Genomic DNA, 24,230 nt, shown 5'->3' on the forward strand with positions numbered 1-24,230 from the left:
AATGATGAATACAAAATCCTAAATGACAAATATCTTGATGTTCAAGTCAAAATTAAACTCCCTCGACAAACGGAGGGAATTATTTAAAATAGTGAAAGCTGACCTGAAACCTCAGTCTGTACACTACCCAGTCTAATCTATTTCAAAATGTGATGAATTCTAAGAATATTTTGACTACAAAACCACACCATCAATTGGAAAACAAAATGCCTTCATACTCTCTGAAGGACTGGGCTAAATGTGATCGCTTGCAAAATAAATGTATAATGAATTCAAGCATTTAATGCAAGAATTCTACCACTGTGACACTATTCCAGTCAAATAAATGCATTGAAAAAGGGTGAGTGGTGCCAACTCAGAAATCTACCCTTAAGGAGATGTATCGTCTCAGGTTTTTTAGACAGGTCAAATCAACTCACTTAATAAAATGGCCAAACTCAGCAACCTCTCGGGCATCAGATAAGTCACAAACCTCACTGGAAAGGCTAAACCACAGAGCAATGTATAGCTGAGCTGTTCCAAATCAACAAGAATGATCATTTACAAGCCTCCCAATGAGGCTTCCTTAAGGGCAACAAAAAATGTTTGTCATCCATGTAATACTAGACCAGAGTGATGTCAGCCACTGCGTCTTTGATTTACTGAGGCCTTTCAAGCAATTAATCGTCCACAGGCTCACCCTCCTACTTCAGACTGCATGTGCTTTGGAGAAGAATATTTAGTTAGTTCACTTCATTGACCCTAATGACAATCATTCGGTCAGAATGGGTTATTCCACCTGGCACAATGCTTGTTCCTGTAATGTCCATCTCCTCCGACTGTACCCTTAATCTCCCGCTTTTTATCCCTTGCTTCCCATCTTCACCATGTATCCTAATTCCAATCTGGGTAGGAAATATTGTTTACTCTGTGCACTCTGTTTATATTACTCTTTGCTTATCCTTCAACTTTCCATTTTCTTTGTAGCTCCCTTTAATTCTTCCTCCATCCGGATACTATGCAATATAGTCCCTGTCTGCAGTAAGCAGTACAAATCTGCTTTTATTTGCAAACCCAGGACACTTTATAATAGGTTATGTTTTATCTTATGTTAAGCAGATAATTATATTTTTCATAAGAGGGAGGCCTCCACCGTGTTTTTTTCCCCAAATATGTTGCATCTTGAGCTATACAAAATCATAAGAATAAAGTAAACTGACATTCTCGCTCTGAAAAAGAAGCAACCACCATGAAAATTCAGTGCCGCCCCCAATCACCCCCAAACTCACCACAGCAACAACCAGCTCCTCATTTGCTCTCTTTCCCATCTGAACTGAGCTTTTTGTCTGTATGTTTCCCAGGACCATGGGGACACTGGATCATTGTCTGAGCTTATGGAGCCTAGCTATTGCCTTCAGATTTGTCCCACTGAAGATATTTCATCTGAAAAAGAAAATGCTGTCTGTGCTAAAATCTTACATTGGGATGAAACACCAAGTTGTATTAGATCACATTCACTTATGGGTGACTCTCTGCAGGGGTGTAGAATTCTTATAGCGGTCAAGGACAACATGTTTTCATGTTTATTTTGTCCTTGGGACAAGTAGGACCAACCCCCTGCACCACAAACCCTTTGGCTGGCAGTTTACGGGGAAGGGAAATGTCTGCAGTTGAGGTAATGCTGTGTCCATGTGTTAATGCTGTTTGAACTTGTATTTATGGTTAATTAATGCAAAGACTTTATTATGAGGATTAGCTCTTTAGACAAATCTGGTAAGCCCGGAATGCACAGCTGACAGTGGTGCCAGTAAACAAAATGTGTATGCACGTTTGAAAAGTGTAACAATATGAGGCTATGTATAATGCTCCCAGAATGCTCTCTGATTAGATGCTAATGTTTGCAGAAGCTTATCAAGATTGATGATTCTTTGCTTTAAAAAAAAAATGTTCAGAAAAAGAACGCAACTAGGAAACAAAAGTTTTGCTAAATTACTGTGAAATTGTAGGTACTATTTCTTTAAAGCATCACTTAGTAGAATGTGTTAATGCACTCTAGTATATCCCAAAAATATTCATAATGGAAAATCATTGTAACCAGTTTCTATAAGATTATAGGAAACATGAAAATAAGCAAGCATTGGCAAAAACAGCTGTTCTGACATTGGTGGTCAGTTTCTGGGTTTTGTAAATGTGTGTCTTGTTTTGACATGGCTTTTGTAAGACTTTATTGTTGTGGGACCTGCCAGGCCCTCACCATTGTAACAGACATTGGCAAAAAAACAAAAAATGTTTTGGCTTTTCTCAAAAAGCACACACTGTCACACTAGTTCCTGGCTCTGAACAAAACTACTTTGAGCATCAATATGTACCCGGTGAAAGAGCAGCACACTATTACTCACAGTAAAGCCAGACAACAGATGGCTAGAGAGAGAAACAGAATTGTAATAAAAACAAAAGGTCTTGGTTGACAGCAGGCCTAATCAGGGGCCCAATTCTTAAAGAAAGTCACAAAAGTGCATCCACGGTATATGACTTTACATGAGTGCAGAATTTTGGCTTTCATGAATTCACAAGAATTTACAGAAGTGGACCAGGAAATCGTACTCCCAGAAAATATTTGTGAACTGTATTTTAGCAGGAGCAAATATACATGTGTAGATCATGCAAAAATATATTGAGCGTTTACAAGTTTATTTTCCCTCCAACAACTTCTTTTTTAAGCCCTGGAAAACGTCTACTTCTGCCCTTGTCAGGAGTACATTTTCAGATTTTTCAGTATGGGAAAAGATTAGCGAACAGCTGGTGAAAATCCTTAATAATGCAAGTTCGTAGGTTTGCAAAGACTCAAAGGCATTCAAAGCCTGGAACTATTGCTTACTGCTTCCTCTATCCCCAGTATCTTGATCTGCGGAAAGGTGGCATAATAAGGAAATTACTAGGATCTATGCTACCCTATAGTATTAGCCCTGGATAATCAGAGGCTATTATCAGAGCACCTATACAATGAGATTGCTGCCATAATTTGTCACTGCAATACATGACACCAAAGGGATAAGTAGATTTTTTTTTTTTCAGGACAAGCAGATTTATGAAGCATCCTATCCCATGGACAAGTAGATATTTTACTAAATTCCCCACCCCTGTCTCTGTGTTCCTCTATCCATTTTAACTGCATTGCATGTAACATATTTCATTCTGGTAGTGTCCTATGGGGCTGCTTTTCTTATATTAATAATTGCTTATTCCCACTTCAGATTTGTTTCTATCTTTGTGGCTACATCTTTTTTATTTTTTATTTCCTCTTGATTGACTTTCTAAGTTCTTTGTGTGTTGAAAGTAATTGTTGTACGCTTACTACTCTGAGGAAGGTATGGCTGTCTGAGTCACAGTATCAAGAGTGCTCCTAAGATTGTTCACAGAAATTGCTTTACTTTTGTGCGTTAGCTTGTGTGGGTCTTGTGTATGCTCAGTCACAGCACTCCTTAAGACTGCCACACCCTTATCCAGGATGGCCTGTTTTAGGTTTAAAACCATAATAACTGATAAAATCCTACCAGAAGGGAAACAGCCCACATCAGTTTAAATATATAAACCCTAATAAACACCTGCACAACCACAAACTAAAATGCTATTTAAAGAAAGGAAACAAAGAAAGAATAAGTCATTTGTATTTGTTCCTGAAATGCCTGACACAATGTAAGTTTTTTTTTTTTTTTTTCTTTTCTACCAGGTAGTAACAAGAAAGACTGTTCTAAGATTATTCTGCTTGCGTTTTGTTGTTTAGTTATGCCAATAAAATATTGTTGTTTCTTCCTGTGTGTCCTCCATTGATGTGTGATTGGATTAAGTTGCAGGGTTTAGAAGCATGTTTTAGCTTTTATCCAGTTATTTTATACACTGCAAAGAATCTGGGAATACTAAAATCATGCTTGATATTTGGGAGTGTTTATTTCACTGATTGGTGAAATGGCTAGCTCAGAAGAATATTGGCCAGTATTTACTATCAGATTTAGCCACAGACAGAGAATGGGTAAAACCCTTTGATATATCAGCCCCCTTTTCTAAAAGTTAGTATTGATAGCAGGTCAACTGCCAAACATCCCAGGATTTATTCAGTGAATGAAAGATGTAGTGAGCGATACCCCTGCATATGGTTGAGTGCTGAAAACATGACACAAAACCTTCCACATGCCAAGAACATTCACAGCTGCCAGTTGTTCTATGTATTACCTTCAGCTAATCTTGGCTTTTTATCCAACTTCGCTTTACTGGTGTGCTTTTTGAGTCTATAGTTACAATGTTAACAGCAAGATTTCAGGTTCTAGAATACAGTGTCTTGTCTGTTAAGAGGTCAGGACATACTCCAAGTGCCATGGGATACTTGGCAGCTCTGAATCTCCACTCAACAGCAGCACCCCCTTAATGTAGTCCGGCGAAGCATGCAGAAAAGCAGTGGCGAGCATTCAAGTTTATGGTGCTTTGGAATGCAGGACTACAAAGTAATTTGATCTATTACAGAATGGTAAGGGTTTCACAATGTATTATGCTTTTGTCAGAGTTGACAACCCCTACATTGTAACAATATTTAGTAAGGAGTAGATGAATGATCCTCCAACAGTGTCAAGTATTTAAAAAAAAAAAATCAAAACATTTTAGCACTCTTACTTTCTAAATCCATAATAGTCATGTAAATCAGACAAGACTCCTGACAGCATGCGTGTTATAGGTAATAAGATGTGAGTGACAGTGCAACAAACATGCTTTCTATGCTTAAATCAATCTAACTTAAGTCCAATGGGAAGACACTACATACCCTGCATTATTCTTCTTTAAATTAACTAATGTGCTTTTTTTTAAACATTCACTGCAAAAAGACGTATGTTTTGTAAACACTGGAAAAACCCAATTTGTCTATCTTATGGTTTAGGCAGCTGAATAAGCACTGACGCACTAATTTAAAAAAGTTGGAAAACACTGAAAAAACACCACTGAAAATGGGACAGCCTATCAATCTTATTACCTGCACCAGTTTGATCAGATATTGCTTGGAACTTTTTACTATTCCTGAAATTTCTTTAAATGCTATTAACTAGTTAATGCCGTGAGCATCAGTAGTAATGTCCTTTCTCTCCTAAATCTCTTTCAGAAAAATGGCAGAGGTTCACATCATTGGGCAGATAGTTGGAGCCAGTGGTTTCCCCCAGCACAGTTTATTCTGTAAATGGGGCATTCACACAGGTCAGTCCAGTTTGTTTCATTTTCTCAAACATGAAAGCATGTTCTGTGTTATATTTAAAATACATTTGCTGATTTATTTAAAAACGTACGGTTTGACCCAATTTCTTACACTACTGCAAAATAAAACTCTGAACACCGACCTGTATCTTGCCAAAATCATTACAATTTTCTTACAGTGAATTGTCAATTCTATAAGGCATATCGTTATAGCTCAGTGGTATCATTTTAGATGTTGATCAAGAAAAGAGGACCTGGTCTATAAATTTGCTCTGCTTTTTTTAAATTCTTTATTTAAAATGCTTTTGCCAGCTTTGATTTTGCACAAGATACATAAAAGTAAATAAGGATTACATTGTTTTTTCTTATGGGAAGGAGATAGAGGGGAATGAACTGGAGGTAGAAGTGGACGGAGAGGTAATCCGTGGTTTCTAAAATATACTCATCTGGCAAGGACAACACAGATGGAGTGGTGCTTAGACGCGGCTAATTGAGGACTAGAAAAACAGGCAGGGTAGCAAAAATTCCAGTTTTTATTTTTAGATTTTTCCAGTGATCTCTTGATGCAGTGATTGCCTCTGGTAATTTGTCTAAACCTCAGTACATACAGTAACCATTTGTCTGAGTAGAGCTATAATTTGTATTGTTAATCACTTGGCCCTTTGTAGAGGGAGGTCTTTTGTATTTCATCCCCTCCTTTAAATCTTCCCTTAGGGATTTCTGTTTGCTAAAACCAATTGTTCTGATCAATCTGTAGAAGTTTACCCAGAATACACCCCTTTTCACTGTATATGAAAGACAAGTTGGTAATAAAGTGTTGCAAATGTCTTGCTAACTTGGATGTAAAGAAAGCAGAATTTGCCAATTTTGCAGGCTGTCTATTACTGTTGTTGCCTCTCAGTGGGAGGTATCTAACTGAGCCTTACTTAAGATACCTGCAATTGTCTATTTTCAATAACTCCACAATGCAGGGCTATGGATCCTTGCCTACTTCCAATAGACCTTGGTCAGTCATGCCCATTTAGGGTATGATGCAGCTGATCACTTCTTCCCTGGGCATTGTCTTTAAGGTTTGCTTCATTCATTTTTATCTGACTTTTCCCTGATGGTGTTCCAGATGATAGAAATCAGTTATGCTTCCGCAGAAGTTTGGTTTTGGAAGTTTTAAATAAATGCTTTTTGTTGCTGGCGGAATTTTTGCCTTTTTACTTTTAATGTCTTACACTGAGATTAGATTAGAGATAACCCTGTTCTCGTTCTTTGCTGGACATGGCCACTGAAGTTTGCTTTATTTGTGACTCCAGTTGTTGGTAGTCCATACTGGTTTCCAAGTTGGCTATTGCTGTACAGTTCTTGGTGTTGTATGTGCCCTTTCAGAAGAGTCCTTAAAGTTAGACAATATTTCCTGTTGAGGTGTAATAGGATTTCAGCCCCAATCAGATGACTCTCACCAACTTAGCCAGAAAGTTATATCCTAGCTATTGGACTATATTTCCAGCTTGAGATAAGAATCCAGTGATTTTCTTGGCTGCTGTTTTGGCCTTGTCTGCAGTCGTTTGCACTTCACTGTGTAGTGCTCAGTCCCTATACAAACTTCTCCTGAGCAGATCACCTCACAGTGAACTGCACTTCCTAGCAGCTTGACATGCTAGATTGTTGAGGCATCTTGCCAAGACCCATGAAAATATGTTCATGGCATGTTTAGCTGTAGATAATCATGCTGTGCATGCTCTTGCCATCTAGTGTTAGGGCCAGACGTGTGCAATTTATTTTTCTTCAAATAGTGGCTCCTGCTACCGTTCGTAATGCCGGCATCGAAAGCATCCTAGATGACCACCTCTGCGCTGAAGAGACTATCAACGTCAATGTCTCCACACAGACTGGGCAGCAAAAAACATTGGTGCCTAAATGCTCAGTGCTATATCCCTGTCCTCTACAGGACAGGAGGAACAAGAGCAACCCATTGTGCAGTGTCTGCAAGAGGAGCTCAACACCAGGCAAAAGTCGATCCTCGTTCATCCACCAACTGACAAGATTCTCACACAAGACCCTCTAAAGGTTCAGGACTCTGCCCATCACAAGAGGAAGTTGATTTTTGAGGAAGCTCTTTGAAGTGGGGAATATCCAAACAGAAGAAGAAAATTCACACGCCAAAAGATGAATTCCTTTAGATTTATTCCAATAAATCTTCACAGGTAAATAGGAACTCCAGCCCTCTCCTTAGCACCCAAGATCTCCAACTGTCCAGCAGAGAATGTTCCCACATTCAGGACAGTGGAACAATCCACATACCAACGGGAGAGATGGAAGATACCATATTCAACAAACAATAACAACGAAGAGAAATACAAAACATAATAATAATAACAAATATGAACATAGAAAAGGGGAACCGTGAAATTAACCAATATACAATACTACACTCTTGCCTTGCAACCTGCACCACCAGCCAAGACCAAGAAGCATCAGGACAGGGGCGCCAGACACTTTTTTATAGACTCCATCCTCTCTTTCCTCCTCCTCCTCCTGCCCCCCCTCCCTTTCTGCTCCTCGTCTTCCTTTTCCCTCACCTCCTCGACCTTTTTCACCTGATCCACAGTAATCTTGTCTGCATTATTCACCAAAGAGTTCCCCACACTCATAGGCTAGGTTGGGGATATGTGGGGGGAGCTCATCCAGCAACTCCCGGAACAATACAGGAAACACAGCTGTGAGCTTGTTTCTGAGGGGAAGGTTATCTCCAACCCCAGTAACAGGTGTGCCCTTGATGCTACTGAGACTGCAGCACGGGGTATACACCCCAGCATCCTTATCTGTCACCATGCCATGCTGCATGCTTAACGGCATCTGATCAATCTTCCCTTCATTGGGGACCACTTCTTTGGAATGCAAGTAGATTATATGCGCAAACATTTTTTTTTTTTTTTAAAAGGAGATGACACAAACTGTGAAAGCTATAAATCTCTTCAGACACTTTCTCCCTAGGGTTCCTTTCACAGATCCCAGTCTAGAGGGGGGTTCCAGGGTCCCCTCACCCAAGGCACCTACCAGGTCCCAGCAGCAACAGGCCCCTACATGGGGGTACCTTCAGAGTAGGCTATGGGGTAAAAACTCCAGGGGCAGGGGGAAATGGTGGTGCGGCTAAGAACAGCTAACCCTGCTAAACAAAGACTCGCTCTCCTGTCCCTACACCTGTCGGAACACTTCAAGGGCTTTTCTCATGGTGGGAGGAAGTAACCTTTGATCTCTGGATCCTCTCCGTCATCAGGCAGGATTACTGCTTGGAACTCACCAAACATCCCTCCCTGCAAAATAAATAAATCTGTCTGTATATCTATCTATTTATATCTGTCTCCTTTCTTTCTTTCTTTCTTGATTCCTTTCGTTTTGCTTTCTCTTTCTTTTTTTTTCTTTCTTTTTTCTCTCTCCCACAGAACATCAGCACCACCTTCAGAGGGAAGTGAGGCACTCATTCACAAAGGAGCAATAGAACTTGTAGGGCCACACCAGGGCAAGGAAGGGGTGTACTCCCTAGACTTCCTTATCCACTAAAAAGGATAGAACACCCAGGCCTATACTGGACTTCTAGCCCTTCAACAAATACATATTATCAGAGCACTTGAACATGGCTATGCTCTAGGATATCAGTCCTCTGCTCCATCAAGGCGACTTAATGACCTCCCTTAAGCTGAAGGACACCTACTTTCTCATCTTTATCCACCCTGCAGACCACCAGTACCTCTGGGTTGTCGTAAGTAGCCAGCATTTTCTTTTCAAAGTGCTGCCCTTAGGAGTTACTTCGGCGCCCAAGTTTTTCACAAAGTGTCTTGCCATGTTCCCTAACTTGGATGACTAGTTGAGCAAAATGGCAAATGAACTACTGCGCTTAGCACAGACCCAGCCCACCAGAGACATTTGACAACATCTAGGGTTCACTATTCACACACTCTAATTCCATCTACAGTCCCTAAAGGTCCAGCCATTCCAGGGAGCAATTCTCAACTTGGTCACCATGAAAGCATACCCAGCCAAGCATGTGTCCAAGCCTTCTAACTGTTATTGTCCCTTTTTTAGCCAGATCGCCATATAACGGTCAGGGCGGTCATGCACCTCTTTGGCATGATGACTTTCTGTTTTGCCAAAGGACCGCATGCAAGGCTACACGTCCATCCAGTGCAAGAGTACCTAGATACACAATGGTCCCAAGCAGAGGGTCAATTGGAATTTCTGTTGTTGATTTCGGACAGCACCTATTGCGCCTTGCAGTGGTGGAACAGCAATCATTTGTTGCAGTGCTGGCCTTTTTTTGACCCAGTTCCTCAAGTGACTATCACCATGGACTCTTCTCTCAACGGGTAGAGGGTGCATCGACAAGCACTTGACCATTCAGGATATGCGAACACACCAACACCTAGGGTTTCCACATCAACTACCTGGCGCTCTGGCCAGCCTGTTATCTCTCAAAGCCTTTCTCTTCCACATTTAACACAAGGTGGTTGTTATCTGCACAAACAACATGACTACTATTTATTACCTCCATAAACAGAGCGGCACACAGTCACAACAGCTGTCCGTGTTATCACAGGGCATTTGACGGTGGACATTACATCAGAGTCCATTTACTGAATGAGTACTTACTGGGCCTTGACATTGACTCTTCCGACCTGCTCATTAGATGTCAGCAACAAGCACACACGTGGGAACACCAATCACAAGCCTTCTCCAATACTTCTGTCCTCGGGGGTACCCTGACATAGACCTCTTCATCAGCACCAAAAACTCCACATGGCCAAGATTTGCCAGGTTCCCACACCCACAGTCCATGGGCAATGCGCTATGGATGTTCTGGTCAGAGATATTTGCCTATGCTTTTCCGCCTCTCCCACTCCTTCCGTTCGTGGTCAGGAAACTTGGGCAAGCCTCTGTCACTCTCATCCTGGTGGCTCCCACATCAGCCAGGTAACCCTAGTTCACCACGCTTCTTGACCTGTCCCTAGGGCCCCAAAAAAAGCTGCCCAATAAGCCAGAACTTCTCACTCAGAATCAGGGCACAGTCAGGCTCCTGAACCCCAGGCAGCTCACTCAGCGATCTGGCTTTTGAGGTCCTAGAATTTGCCCACCTTAACCTGCCTCCTGAGTGTATGACCATCCCGTAGGACGCACTGAGACCCACAATTCAGGCCTGCTACGTGGCTGAATGGAAAAAGATTTGTCCATTACTTAGTCCCTAAATACTTTGACCCTCTTAGGCCAACATTCCAACACCTAGTCTACTATCTGCTTTATTTGACATGTCCCAAACTTTTTTCGCAAAACTCAACAGCTCTTTGTCTCATTCACAAAGACAATGTCCTTTCCAAAGCCAACATAGCCAGGTGACTAGTCAAATGTCTTCAAACTTGTTATGCTAAAGTCCAGAGGCATTTGCCTGCACCACTCTACCTATAAATAAAACAAGATCTTCCAATTTTCCTTGGTAGCTTTCCCATAGCTGACATATGTAAAGAAGCTACTTGATCAACTCCACACATATTTACTAAGCACTATTGTGTGGATGTCCTAGCGCGTCGCAAGCTAATGTTGGGCAAATTGTATCATGTGCTCTTTTCCAGTCCTCTGCAACATCCTCTAGCTAGCCACAGCTTATGAGAGAACTGCTTAACAGTCTATGCACAGCATGTGTATATGTACCTACTCATAAGCAAAAACAACGGATGATGGACGTAATGCTGAACAATGCAAACATTCATCTCTAGTCACAAAGATTTAGGTTTAAACCATTGTTTTTTTTGTCCACCACGCTACCCCAGTTTGGACCCAGCTATATGCAAAATAGGTCTTGACCCTGATCCCCATAGGAACAGTCCAGCCCGAACTACCAAGCCAGGCCCTCCCTGGACTGGAAACAAGCATCCTGGGACTGGTTTCAGGGTATCACCCTTCATCAGCCAGGCTAGCTTGAATTCCAGTGGCTCATTGAGCACAGGACTCACGTGTGGGCATACCCTTCCCACTTAGGGCGACAAAAGCAAACAGAATGGATGATGGGCGGATGCTTAACAATGCGAACATTCATTCCCAGTCACAAAGATCTGGGTGTAATCCATCATACCCAGCCATATACAAATCAGTCTTGACCCTGTTTCCCCCTTGGGAACAGTTCAGCCCGATCTGCCAAGCCAGGTTCTACCTGGACTGGAAACAAGCATCCTGGGACCGGTTTCAGGGAGGAGTAGAAATCAAACCTTTTAACATCTATAATCACCCCACTCAGAAGCACTGTATGTCAGAAACCCTACAAAAACTGGAAATTGTTCTAGAGACAAACACTAAAATCTGGCCACCAATTTTAGCGGGTGACTTTAATATGAATTTTGAACCATGGGATGTCACTCTCCCTTTAACAGATGGGGAGGACGAGAAGTGAGACATACCTGCTTTGGACCTACAACTGAGTGAAAACTCGTCTGCTCTGGGGTTATAGTTATTAGCCGTAACACTGACACATGGGCTAAGGGCGTTTAAGCTGCATAGAAGCCCCCACTTTCAACAGAGCTGACTGTAGGTCCAGAATAGATTACATCATGGTTTCTATCTATTTATGGCATGCTGTGGTAGATATGTGAATAATTGTGCGCATAGATAGTGATCACAGCGCTCAACATATGTCTCTAAAACGTTTACTTAATTCTGTTTAGGGATCCCCAATCGACAAGCACATTGCAGGATAACTGTGAAAAGTAATAAGAAGTCCATATCCTGGGACTACTTTGCCACACGATATGGTATCTTGTCCTCCATTTATGGGGAGACTGCAGATACTATAGTAAAGTTTCAAGTGCAGTGCCACAAAGACTTATGTGGGTTCAAAGTAATCTTCTCCATAAATTAGTTACTTACTTCACTACAGGCATACTTTTTTAAAAGAACGGTGGCTGACTCATAAGAAAACTCATTGGTTCTTGAATACATTCAGAAAGACAAGGAATTTCCTTATAGCTGCAATTAAAAACGGCAAGAGGGAGGTAATCAAAGAGGCAAGAATATGTTCCAAGAACACTCTGGCCCAAGGTAGAAGAGAGTGCGAAAAATAATTGGTTAAACCTTATGGAAGCCCTAAAATCTAAGGACAGTAGATCATTTTGGCTCATTGTTGCCAAAGGCAGTAATAAAACACAAGCTGCCTTAGATTATGACATCCAACCTCAGTCAAGGATAAAACACTTTGGCGATTTATATTCCGTGAAGCCACGGCCCCTGCAAAAAATCCATTTGAGGCCACCACTATAGTCGAAAACCTTGAGTTCACCTTGAAAGATACCCTGATGGCAATAGGCTTGACTAAGTGCAGCAAAGCCCCAGGCCCTGATGAAAAGCCCCAGATATCTTTAATTCCCCAAGTCTAAGGTATGAGGCCCATATATACAAATTTCAAATACACTATTGTCGGGAACTGATCTTCCAATCAGTAATGGTCTTAATCTACAAAAAGGGGAACAGGGAGGATTCTGCTAATTACCGCCACATTATTAGCTTAATAGATAAGCTGCAAAAAAATATTCTGCAGACAAGTGCTTAGTAAACGCCAAGATTGGGTATTGGGGAGTTCCATCCTTGCCTACTTACAAGCAGGGTTCTGAGACAAAGTGAGTACAAAGGAGCAGATCTTTCGATTTTTCCTTATGTAAAACTTTCAAAATAGTGTGGACATCTGTATGTTGTGTTTGTCGATCTATGGGCAGCATTCAACACAATCCTAAGAGCTAAGCTATGGGCACTATTGAGGAAAATGGGTATCCCAAGCAATAGCTGGAACACACTCATTAGATTTTATAGTAACGCTCAGGTCAGGTGAGGGAAGGAAGGGATCTAACTGACCATATTCCAATAGATAAAGAGGTTAGGCAGGGATATGTTTTGGTATCAACCCTCTTCTCACTTTATATTAATGGCACCATTAGTTGTCTTAACCATTGTAATAATGATTCTCCTAAAATGGCTGGAGTGAGGTACCTATCCCTCCTCCTTGCAGATGATACGTATCTAAACTATAATGGGTCTCCAATCTTTTCTAGATCGATTTGTGGGCTTTTGTGATGTCAGTTTTTTTGGAGTTTAGCTCGGGAACTCTAAGTACATGTGGTTAAATCCACACAAGTCGCAGAAGCGTTTATTGACTGTAAGCAAAGCAGCAGGGATATCTAATTCCGATCCCCCAACGCCCGGGACATATTGTTTGGATCAAGGGCAACAAGTTTTCATGTTTATTTTGTCCTTGGGACAAGTAGGCCCAACCCCCCTGCAGCACAAACCCTTTGGCTGCCAGCTTACAGATAAGGGAACTGTCTGCATTTGAGGTAACGTGTGTCCATATATTAATGCTGTTTTTATGGTTCATTACTGAAAAGCCTTCCTTGTTAGGTTGAGCGCTGTAAATATACGCTTTATGGTCACAAAACACTACTGACAGTGGTTCCATTAAAACCAAAAACTGTACATACATGTTTGAAAAGTTTAACACTGTGAGGCTAAGTAAAATGCTCTCTGATTAGATGCAAATGTTTGCAGAAGCTTGTAAGCAAGAGTGATGATTCCTTCCTGTCAAAATAAAATGTTCTGAAAAAAATGCAAGTAAGAAAAAAGGTTTCGCTACTATTAAATTTTAGGTGCTATTTCTTTGAAGTGTTTTTAGTAAAACGTGTTGATGCATGCTAGTATGTTTACAAAATATTACAAATGAAAAATCAGTGTGACCATTTTGAACATTATTATGGGAAGCATAAAAATAAACAAGCACTGGCAAAGCTAACCGATCTGACATTTTTTGTGAGTCTTTTGGTTTTGTCAATGCGTGTCTTGTTTTGACATAGCTTTTGTAACCCTTTATTGTTGTGGGAGCTGCCTGGCCCTCACCATTGTAACAAATATTGACAAAAAAGCACATATTGCCACCAGTGGTGTAAGAAAAGCCCTGCAGCCCTCTTCCGGGGATTCGCTCAGCACAGCACCTGCCCTGAGGGAGTCTGGAGAGTGGGGGGGTTGGTCCCTCCATGTTCTTTGAAAGGGGGCCCGCTCAAGTTTTGTTAACACCACTGATTGCCACAGTAGCACCTGACACTGAACAAAACTACTTTGTGTGCCAATATGCTCCTTGTGGAAGAGCAGAATGCAATCACTCACAGCAAAGCCAGCCGATAGAGAGAGAAATAGAAGTTTAATCAAAACAAAATGTCTTTGTTAACGCCAGAACTAATTAGGGACCCAATTCTTAAAGAAAGTCACAAAAGTGCACCCATGGTATATGTCTTTGAATTAGTGGCTTTTATGAATTCACAAGAACTTACAGAAGTAGACCAGGAAATTGTACTCCTAGAAAATATTTGTGAAATGTATTTTAGAATGAGCAAATATGCATGTGTAGATTTGCTCATGTGAAAATCTGTTGGGCGTTTACAAGTTCACTTTCCCTCCAACCACTTTTTTACCCAACCCTGGAAGAACTTCTACCTCTGCCATTGTCAGGAGTAAATTTCCAACCTTTCTTATTATGGGAAAAGATTAGAGAAGAGCTGGTGAAAATCCTTAAAACATGCAAGTTAGTAGATTTGCATGTGGTAGATTTCAATGGTATTCCAGCCCTGGAACTATTGCTTACTGCTTCCTCCAGCCCCAGTATGTAGATCTGCGGAAAGGTGCCAAAATAAGGAAATTGCTATAGTAAGGATTGAAATTGCAAGCATTCAGGCCCTACTATAGCAGTATCCATGGCATAATCAGAAAGGCTATTATTGGAGCTTGTACATAAAGAGATTAGTGCCATGTAGTGCGTGGACAAATTTGGCAGCAAAGGGACAAGTAGATTTTTTTAAAGGACAAGTAGATCTAAGTAGCAACCTGTCCCATGGGCAAGTAAACATTTTTATTAAATTGCACACCCCTGAAGGCAGTGATAGAAAATATAGCCCATTTTTATTATCTCAAGTAAAAGTCTACATCCTGGTCCCCACAAATTTCTAAGAGCCAGATAGCACTCCAACACTGTGCAAGGACTCTTTTAAACTTTTTCAAATCAACACCTACTTGACGGCAATCTATGTTGACGATTTCTCTGGCTTCGTAATGTTGTTGGACTTGGTCGTGCTGAGAATAAATTCTTAAAAGCATTGTTAAACGTACCTTGTAGTACACCTACATTACCTCTTCATTTAGAGATGGGTATCAAAGGTGTTGTAGACATAACTGAGCTCAGACCACTCTTCTACTGCTAGATTGATGCAGAATTTGGCACACAGAGGAACTGACCCCGTACAGTGAGTGTTTACCAGGGCTAGTAGCTATTGATCATCCCTGTATGACACATTGGCTCAATGATTTGAAATCGTGGCTGATGACCATGGGACTTCAAGAATTTAGGGATCAATCTATTACGATCACCAGGGATTCTCACAATGTTTTAAAGTCCTGTTTATTCTTCTTCTTTTTTTTTTTATTGTCCTCATTCACTTCAACAGCCAGACTCAGATGAGTAACCACTAGGAGGGAATTCCTTTTTGCTCCTTACCATTCTCCCCAGAGAGGCTCCTATCTGGGTTGTTCCCAAATATCTGATACATACTGCCTTAACAGTCCATCCACTGAGAAATGTCTCAAAAGCAACGATTGGTGTAATCATAGGACAATGCCAAATTACTAGTCCTAATTATTATCCTGATCTTTCCAGCCATCTTTTTAATGCACCCCAGAATTTGTGTTTTTATATTTTCCTCCTTCCCATCAAGTGTTAAAATATAAACAAGCGAATCCTTCCACTCCAGGGAAGACGGAGGAGAAGCGCTAATCCATTTTTTTTTCAGATCTCTTTCCTGGCTAATAATATCATGTAAAAAAGTAATTTAGCACCATCTCTATTAACCATCGGCAGGCTCTGCAGGCACCCAAAAATAACTAGAGGGGGGCTTACTTGACAATTTATGGAGAGAACTTCACCTATTACCTCATTAACCTCTTTTCAAAATCAAGTAAGCTGAGAGCACTTTAGAAACGTGTAGATCGTCAGCATAAACCGAACCCCATTTCTTACAGCTCATCAGGGTACCGTGCCCCAGTCTAGATACTTTTTCAGGAGTCCAAAAGGCCCTATGAATTAAAAACAGATGGTTTCTTCTTAACGAAGCAGGACTAACTGTAGCATATGAAAGAGAAGTAGATACTTGCCATAAATCTCTTATCTGTATTCCAGGCAAGTGTTCTCCCTACACTTCTTCTGGCAAAGTAAACTCTCCATCCACAATCTCCATTATCAGCCAGTACCATTTTGACACTTCCTTCTTCAGGCGTGCCTTTTTATATAATAGCTCTTCCAAGTAATTTGAGCCCCCCACTTCATCTTTCACACACTTCATCCAGCTGGTTATTTGGAGATATTTAAATTTAGAGAGCTTTCCCTTCACAATCCATCCCATTATTAACGAGATGCCCCCATTCCAGAAACCCTGCCTCCTTCAAAGGTGCAGCCGGAGTATCTTCGGTCCATTCCAGTGAACCCGGAGAGTCTTAAACAGGAGCATACTTACTGTAATATGATCGTTTTCTAACTATATTAACAGCCCACCAGAGTTTTGCCAAATCCTGCATTACCTTAAATCTTAATTTCTTAAAGAGTTTGGGGTCTCCAAATTTATATAGAAAGCCTTTCTGTGAACCGCTACTAATTTCCATCATCGCTTTGAAAATCCGCCCCATCTCGGAATCCTCAGGTTCATTCAATAGCTGTCTTAGATTTTTGAAGAGAAAGGCCCACTCATAATGTTGCGTATCAGGCAGAGCCAATCCCCTTTCTCCTTCTTCCTTCTCAACGTCTTGCAGGCAATACAAACTCCCTTATACACGTCTTGCAGGCAATACACACTCCCTTATACACCCATATAAAACTGTTCCTTTTTCCCTGAAGCTTACTCAACCACTCTTTATTAAACATCAGAGCATTAAAAATAAATGAAAACTTGGTTAGGATTGTCATCTTAATTAGATTAACCCTCCCTAAAATAGTAAGGGGGAGATTCGTCCAGCTCCTTGTTAACCGCCAGGAGTCCCTCATAACCTTCATAAAGTTAGCTTCTTCTATTTTGATTATATAGTGAGTTATAATGATCCCCAGTTATTTCAGCTCCTTTTTAACCAGAACCCTCTCTAAATGCATATTCCAGGCCAAGACTTTGTTTTTTCCATTATTAACGGAATATCCAGCCGTATATACTATCAGATCATCTACGTAAAAGGAAACCTTCTTACACAAGTTACCACACTGAATCCGGGCTAATCTCCTACGTTTACAGGCTAGGGGCTCTATGTTCAAGTTAAACAATAATGGAGATAATAGACACCCCTGTCTTGTTCCTCTTTTGATTTTAAAGGGGCGAGTTAAGGAGCCATTAACCAAAACTCTTGCATCAGGATTTTGATAGACCTTTTGTAACACCCCAACAAACTATCCACCCAAGTTTAAACCCTCACAAAGGATTCTCAAATAACTCCAGTTAATCCTATCAAATACTTTTGTAGTGTCTACCATTACTACAGCAAAGGGCTTCTGACATTGGTTAGCTAGATCGATTGAACCTATTAAACCCTGTGTCAACTTTTTGCATATATCTGCCTTTCAAAAATCTCTTTTGGTCCCCATGTATAAGATTTCCTACGACTCCACTTAATCTATCTGCCATGATTTTTTCAAAGATTTTATAGTCTCAATTTAACAGGGATATCGGCCTATATGAATCGTAAAATTTGGGATCCTTCCCTGGTTTTAAAATTAATGTAATGATAGCTTCCTTGCAGGATGGGGGAATCACGCCTCCCCCTTCTAGGTTATTGTTCCACAAAATCGCTAAAAAGTTCATTATAGCACTTCCCAGGGCTCTATAGACTTCCGTGGGTAGACCGTCAGGGCCTGGCGCGTTCCCTAGTATACTTGACTTTATACCATGCTCCATCCAGCCCTATTTGTTCATTCAGAACTCTATTATCCTCCTCACTCAAGATAACTAGACCCACCTCTTCTAACCATGTCTTAACTGCATCCGGGAAGACCACTAATCTTTCTGTGTGTAATTCCTTAAAATATTTTTTAAAAGCCTCTCCTACCTCCTCCTCACTTTTACTGACTAATCCCCCTCTCCCCCACCCCTCACCCCAGAGTTTTCACACTGTATTTCTGTCACCCTATTTCTAACCCTATCCGATTTTTACTTTCCAGGCCAGCAGTTTACAACAGTTTTCCCCATATTCAAAATGCGCTACTCTGTTTGCCTCACATCTCTTAATCCTTCTCTCAATCACAGCTGCCAGCTCACATGGCAATCCCTGATCTCACTTACACAGTTGGTCAGTTTACCCATCGTCCAAATACACGTGTCAGTCTTCGCTCTATTTGCTGCACCTGTTCTTCCAGCCTACTAATCTCTTCCTTATATGCCTTCCTCCTATATGGAGCCGCCCTAATTAGTCTCCCTCTCAGAAAGGCCTTAAAGGCAGCCCACACCAAAGCTGGAGAAGTTGACCCTGCATTAAAAATTGAAAAATTCCCCTACATCTGCTTGCAGTTCTACCACTATATCCCCATCCAATAATAAAATTATATCTAAAGTCCACCTGCCATGGCCACCTTCCCCATTAGCCGGATATTCAAGCTAATTGCCAAATGATCTGATAAGTGAGCTCCAACCTGTACAATCTCCTCCACACTCTACCTCAGACTGGCATCTATTAGGATATAATCGATCCTGGACTTATGTCTATATTTTTTTTGTTGGTATACATATATCCCCATTTGGACACCATCTTCTCTCTCCATATATCATACAACTACAGCTGGGACATCATAATTGGTACTTGGGAGCTCATTTTTTTCATTCATTCTACGACTACTTCCTGAGGACCTATCTAAGTCATAGTTTAATACAACATTAAAATTCCCCCATCCATATTATGGGGTCTGAAAATTGCAGCAGATGTTAAAATAAATCGATTAGGGGTGCAGTATCATCTTTGTTGGGCCCATAATATACCACCAAAGTAAATGCAGAGTCATACACCACCTTCCCGCCCTATCTGCAGGCCCCTCCTGGAGGGAAATGTTAGGATGATTTTTAATTAAGATAACTACCCCTTTACTACCCCCACTTTGACCAGAACTTACTATTTGTTGCACCCATCGATATGGTTAAACACTGCAATACATTCTTGCCTAGACAGGTGTGTTTCTTATAGAACCAATACATCCGCTCGAACATCTCTCAGATATTGCAACAACCTCCTTTGCCTATTCCTCACCCGCAAACCATTAATATTCCAAGACAGAAACCTCAATTCATTACCCTCATCATCTATATGCTATCACCATTTCAAATTGTGATTTCCCCCCCCCGTGGCCTCCATTTTCTCCACCACTCTGAAGGCTCCTTTTTTCCCTGATGCTCCCCACCTAGTGGCTCCCATGCACCCATCCACCCCCTTCCCCTGCCACCCCACCCCACCCATGTTACCCTGGGAGAACCCCCCATCTCCTTTCTGTCACCATCAACGCATCGGGGGGGGCTTCCGTTGAGCCCAGACTTTGTATTCCAATCAAAGATATAAAACCTATAATGAACTAACGGGGAGGGGATGGATCAAAAATTGCCCTTTTAACAGCCCTTCTCTAGGGTCTTGATCAGATCATCCACTTCTCTGCCATCCTTAAAATTACACATTTTGTTATTTGCCATTACTCTCAGGGAAGCCGGAAACTTCAATTTCGTTGTGTCCCCTAACCACTTGAGCACATCAATCCTTTTTCCCAACTCCCACTGTTTATTTAATGTTCTACTTGAGAGATCTGATCTGATTTCAAAAGGGACTTCCTCCGCCAATTGTGATTTCTTCTTTAGCGCAGCTGCTAAAATACGCTCCTTAATTGCATACATGTGAAAGTACACCAGAATCTTCCTAGGCTTGTCTCTTTTAGGGGGCTTTCTCTAAGGATCCCTATGTACCCTTTGAATGCCCCCTGCAATGTCCACCTCTGCGTCTTCAAATTGTATTCCTTGTTTAATCCAACGTACCACAAACTCTTTCAAATCATCACCCTTCATTCCTTCAGGAACCCTTAAAAGTCTCAGATTGTTCCTCTTCTGATTGTTTTCAATGAACTCAAATTTAGTCATAATACTTTCCTCTCCTGCTCTCACACTCTGGATTTTCTCCTTATTCTTCTCCACTTCAGCTTTAAGTTTCCCTATCGCTTCCTCGAGTGCAGCCGTCCTTCCTGCCAACTCGTCTATTTGCCCCCCACCCCTTGAGGACCTCACATAACCTTCTGATCTCCATCCGATTAGAGTTTGATTTTTCAAAGCTGCCCTTAACTTCCATGGACAGTACTTTCAGCATTCCTGAGATGGACGGACTAAGGGGGCACTCTGATTCACTCTGATCCTTACTTTCCTCATCCCCTACTAAGACTTGGGTGGGGTCTCACCTGACAGATTTATAACCCTGGGCCCTTAATCTTGGCCTTGCTGTTGACTGCCCCCACCTAGCTTAACTAGTTCCTCCTTCGCATGCTCCAAGGGGGTTACTGTCTGACGTCCAGACTATGGGGTCCACTATGATACTTCCAACTTCCGTCCCTGTTGAGTCCAAGCCCACCAGGGTCTGAAATCTGCTTGGGCTGCATTCTATTTGGATTTCTCCCAAACCCATAGTGTTCCTCGAGGCAGATGTATCCATGTGCCTGTCTTGTTGCGGTAGTTGAGCCTCCTCTCTCTCCTCGTTGGCTAGCTTTCTGGGCAGAACCCTAAAATATTTTCTCACCGAGGAGGTAATCCTAGGTCTCTTACTTGGCGATTTTCTACTTTTTGATTTTAGAATAGGTCTGCCCCCACCATTAACGCTACTTTGGTTGTTTTAAAAAGGGGCTCCACACACACACACACTTGTCATCTTCTCTTTGGCCCCAAATACCTTCCTATCACTCCTCAAAGAGTAAAAAGGGCTCCTTCCAGACTTGCCCTTTGCCACAGCCTCCTCTTCTGCTACCAGCCAACCCCTTGGAAACACGTATGGCGTTACTACTACCTGGCCCCGATGATTTAGCACAATTACCACATTCTGCAGTCAAAACAGTAGGGGGGTATAAAGTACCTCGCTTTTCTGGTCCAAAATTCACTGTTTGTGAGGACCAAGCCACCTCACCGTTCCCCTCTGACCTCCTGCCACATGTGCTGATTTTACAATTTTTCCCCCGGAAGGGAATCTTCGCGGTCACCTCCCTCCCACATTGGAGGTCTGAGGCTACTCTTGCCCATACTGCGGATTGCTCAGAGCCCCGTTCACGGCGTGCCCCCCTACTCTGTGGCTCTCCAGCTGACCCCTCTGCAGACTACACCGCCTTCTCGCTGGTACGGGATATCTTCAGGTAAGCCGTATGCCTCTCCTACCACTGTCTCATCGTGTTACATCGAGAAACGCTGCGTGACTCACATGCCGCCTTCCTTCTGCTCCTGAGTCCAGCTGAGCTTCTCCCGCGGCCTGCTTCCTAGCCAGCCGCCATATTCTCCCCCTCTGAGCCTCTGTTTATTGTTGTATGTAAAAAGGAGTCCTGGTGTCAAACAGCGAGAGCTGGAAGTATTACTGACAATTTCTTGGACATTAAGTATGTTCCAAAGTTTGGACCGTTTTTAGATCAAATTACCCCTTTATCGGCCAAACATCTATATATGAGATTCAGGTATGTCCTCTTGCCTCTGTTTACAAGTAATTAGTCAGCTTCCATCCCTGCTTTGCATCCCTACTGTTGCCCAAAATACTTTTTCACAAAAGGAAACTGAGGCACATTAACTTTTCTTCTGTCCACTATATATGGCTCAATGGAAAAAGTGAATCATACTGATTTGTGTTTAGTTGTGAGTTGCACGGTAAAAAGAAGTTTTGCGGATATTGACATCTGATACAACTTGGCCCATATTAAGTAAAATGTTATAATGATCCAATGACGTGTGTGTGTGTGTATTTATATGTGTGTGTGTGTGTGTAAATATGTTAGATCTTGTATACTTTTTATTACTCTTTTACACATGTATTTTAAACCTGATGTTCTTAAGTCTTTGTTTAATGGGGAATATCAGTGAACTAAAGATATTCATATATTTGCTTACCCCTTGTATTCCTTCAGTTGAATAAATGAGGAATAACAAATTAAAAATGCAATCCATCTGTTGGCCCATTTGCTTATCCTCCCCCACGTCCATGTATACCCATGAATCTACTGTATGTGCAACTTTGTCCATATCCGTGCCTGCATTAGTCATGTACTTGTATCTGTTGATCTATGCCCATGTTTCCAGTACATCTCGTGTCCTGGGTGCATGGCTGTATGTCAGTATGGTGCATTGGTGATTTTCTTTTTTTTTTAATATATTTATTTTATAGTTTCTTATTAGATGAACCAGACTCACTAGGGCAGCAGAGCTCTTTAAATAAGTGAATGCTCAGGTACATACAAAGAAATATACAATGGACAGTGTTATTAATTAAGCTTGGTGTACATCAAGGCTAAGGCAAGCTTATTTTAAAACAGGTTTCGAATAGCTATAAATGTGAATTAACAGAGAAAATATTACAGTCAATTAAGGAGTGATGAGTCAATATAATGGAAATTTATAGCAGGCCACAATTGAAAATGGCAATTTAAAAAAAGTTTACAGTCCTAGAAAGATGTTCTTTACAAACTAATGGTCAGCCTAAACAAACAGGTGGCTTCGATTGGAAGCCTTCTGTAAATGATCAGGACTGAATGGATTGTACCTCTCTGTACAATTATGGGCTTTCAGAACCGTTTTACTGCCCTTAGAATTTTCAGGTCTAATACCGAGGACATGGTGGCATTTGCCCTAGCAAGCTATCTAGATGAAATTTGGTGTGTCAGAGCAAAAATGTTAAAATTATCATACTAGTAGGAGTTTATAATGGGAAAGCTTTGTACTTTATTTTAACTTATCTGTCGTTTTTAACTAGGAAGATATTTGTGTCACGATATTTATTGTATAAAAATGTAATATTCTTTCTATCCCGATTTTATATGGTATGATCTTTAGATGGTATGATTTTAAAGGGAAATATTTTATTCTTAAGGACTTTTATCTATAGTTTATTTTTGTAAATCTGTGATTTCTTGTGATGTGCTTTTATGGTATTTGCGTTTTACCGAAATAAAGCTAATGAATGAATGATCAGGACTGCAATTATGTTTTTATTTCTTTTGTTTCCTGAAATGATGCTAGCAGTGAAGTGTAGAGCAGCCCCAAGCTGGGCCAGGTGTTTCTGGGGATACCAGTTAGTGAGGAGATGCCATAACCAAAGTGTGACAGGACTTGTGATTGAATCACTAATTGGAAATCCTCAGCATAGACCAGGGATTTTATTTCCTGAAGAAGTCTCCTTTTCTGTTTTTTTTCTGCCTGAGGCATTTATGTAGGCAGGGTGGGAGAGATGGTTAGATTTAGCATTTTTTCCCGTTATTTATTGTGAAGATTAATAATTTTGTGCTTTCACTAATGGATGTCTTGCAATAGAGCAGATTTAACAAACCAATCCTGCATTGCAATGGGATGGAGCAATGCAGGAAGAGGGAAAGATCAGTAGGAACTCTATTTTGTACAGTTTAAGAAGCTGGAGTGACATCCAAGACTCAAAAGTTAATGAGTGCATGCACTAGGTAGCGAATGTCTTTCAGGGAGACTTTTATAATTATAGATATTTAAGTATTTCATGAGTGGGGCAGTGCCATTCATGTAAAGACTGAAAAAGATGATAGGAGAAAGCACTGGGGAACTCCTTGATGGAGAGGGGTAAAGTTGAAAAGAAAATTGGTGTTTTATTTCTTGAAAGCAATTCTCCAGGTTGGAAGAGAAACCTCTTTGAATGCTACCTTTCATTTCCGTTTTTTCCATGTAAGCTTTTAGGAGGAAGGTGTACTTGAC

The 24,230-nt window shown here is 41.2% G+C and overlaps 1 protein-coding gene across 3 annotated transcripts in view; it reads left to right on the top strand.

Annotated features, from left to right (window-relative positions):
- B9D2 (B9 domain containing 2) overlaps positions 1 to 24,230 on the top strand; it is a 93,392-nt gene that overhangs the window by 17,420 nt on the left and 51,742 nt on the right. For all 3 annotated transcript variants that reach the window (XM_069207524.1, XM_069207525.1, XM_069207526.1), the window contains exon 2: positions 5,126 to 5,217. In XM_069207524.1, coding sequence (XP_069063625.1) covers positions 5,126 to 5,217 — 92 coding nt within the window. The remainder of the gene's footprint in view (positions 1 to 5,125; positions 5,218 to 24,230) is intronic.

The sequence above is a fragment of the Pleurodeles waltl genome, chromosome 9, assembly GCF_031143425.1.
Source record: "Pleurodeles waltl isolate 20211129_DDA chromosome 9, aPleWal1.hap1.20221129, whole genome shotgun sequence".
In the NCBI taxonomy this organism is placed as follows: Eukaryota; Metazoa; Chordata; class Amphibia; order Caudata; family Salamandridae; genus Pleurodeles; species Pleurodeles waltl.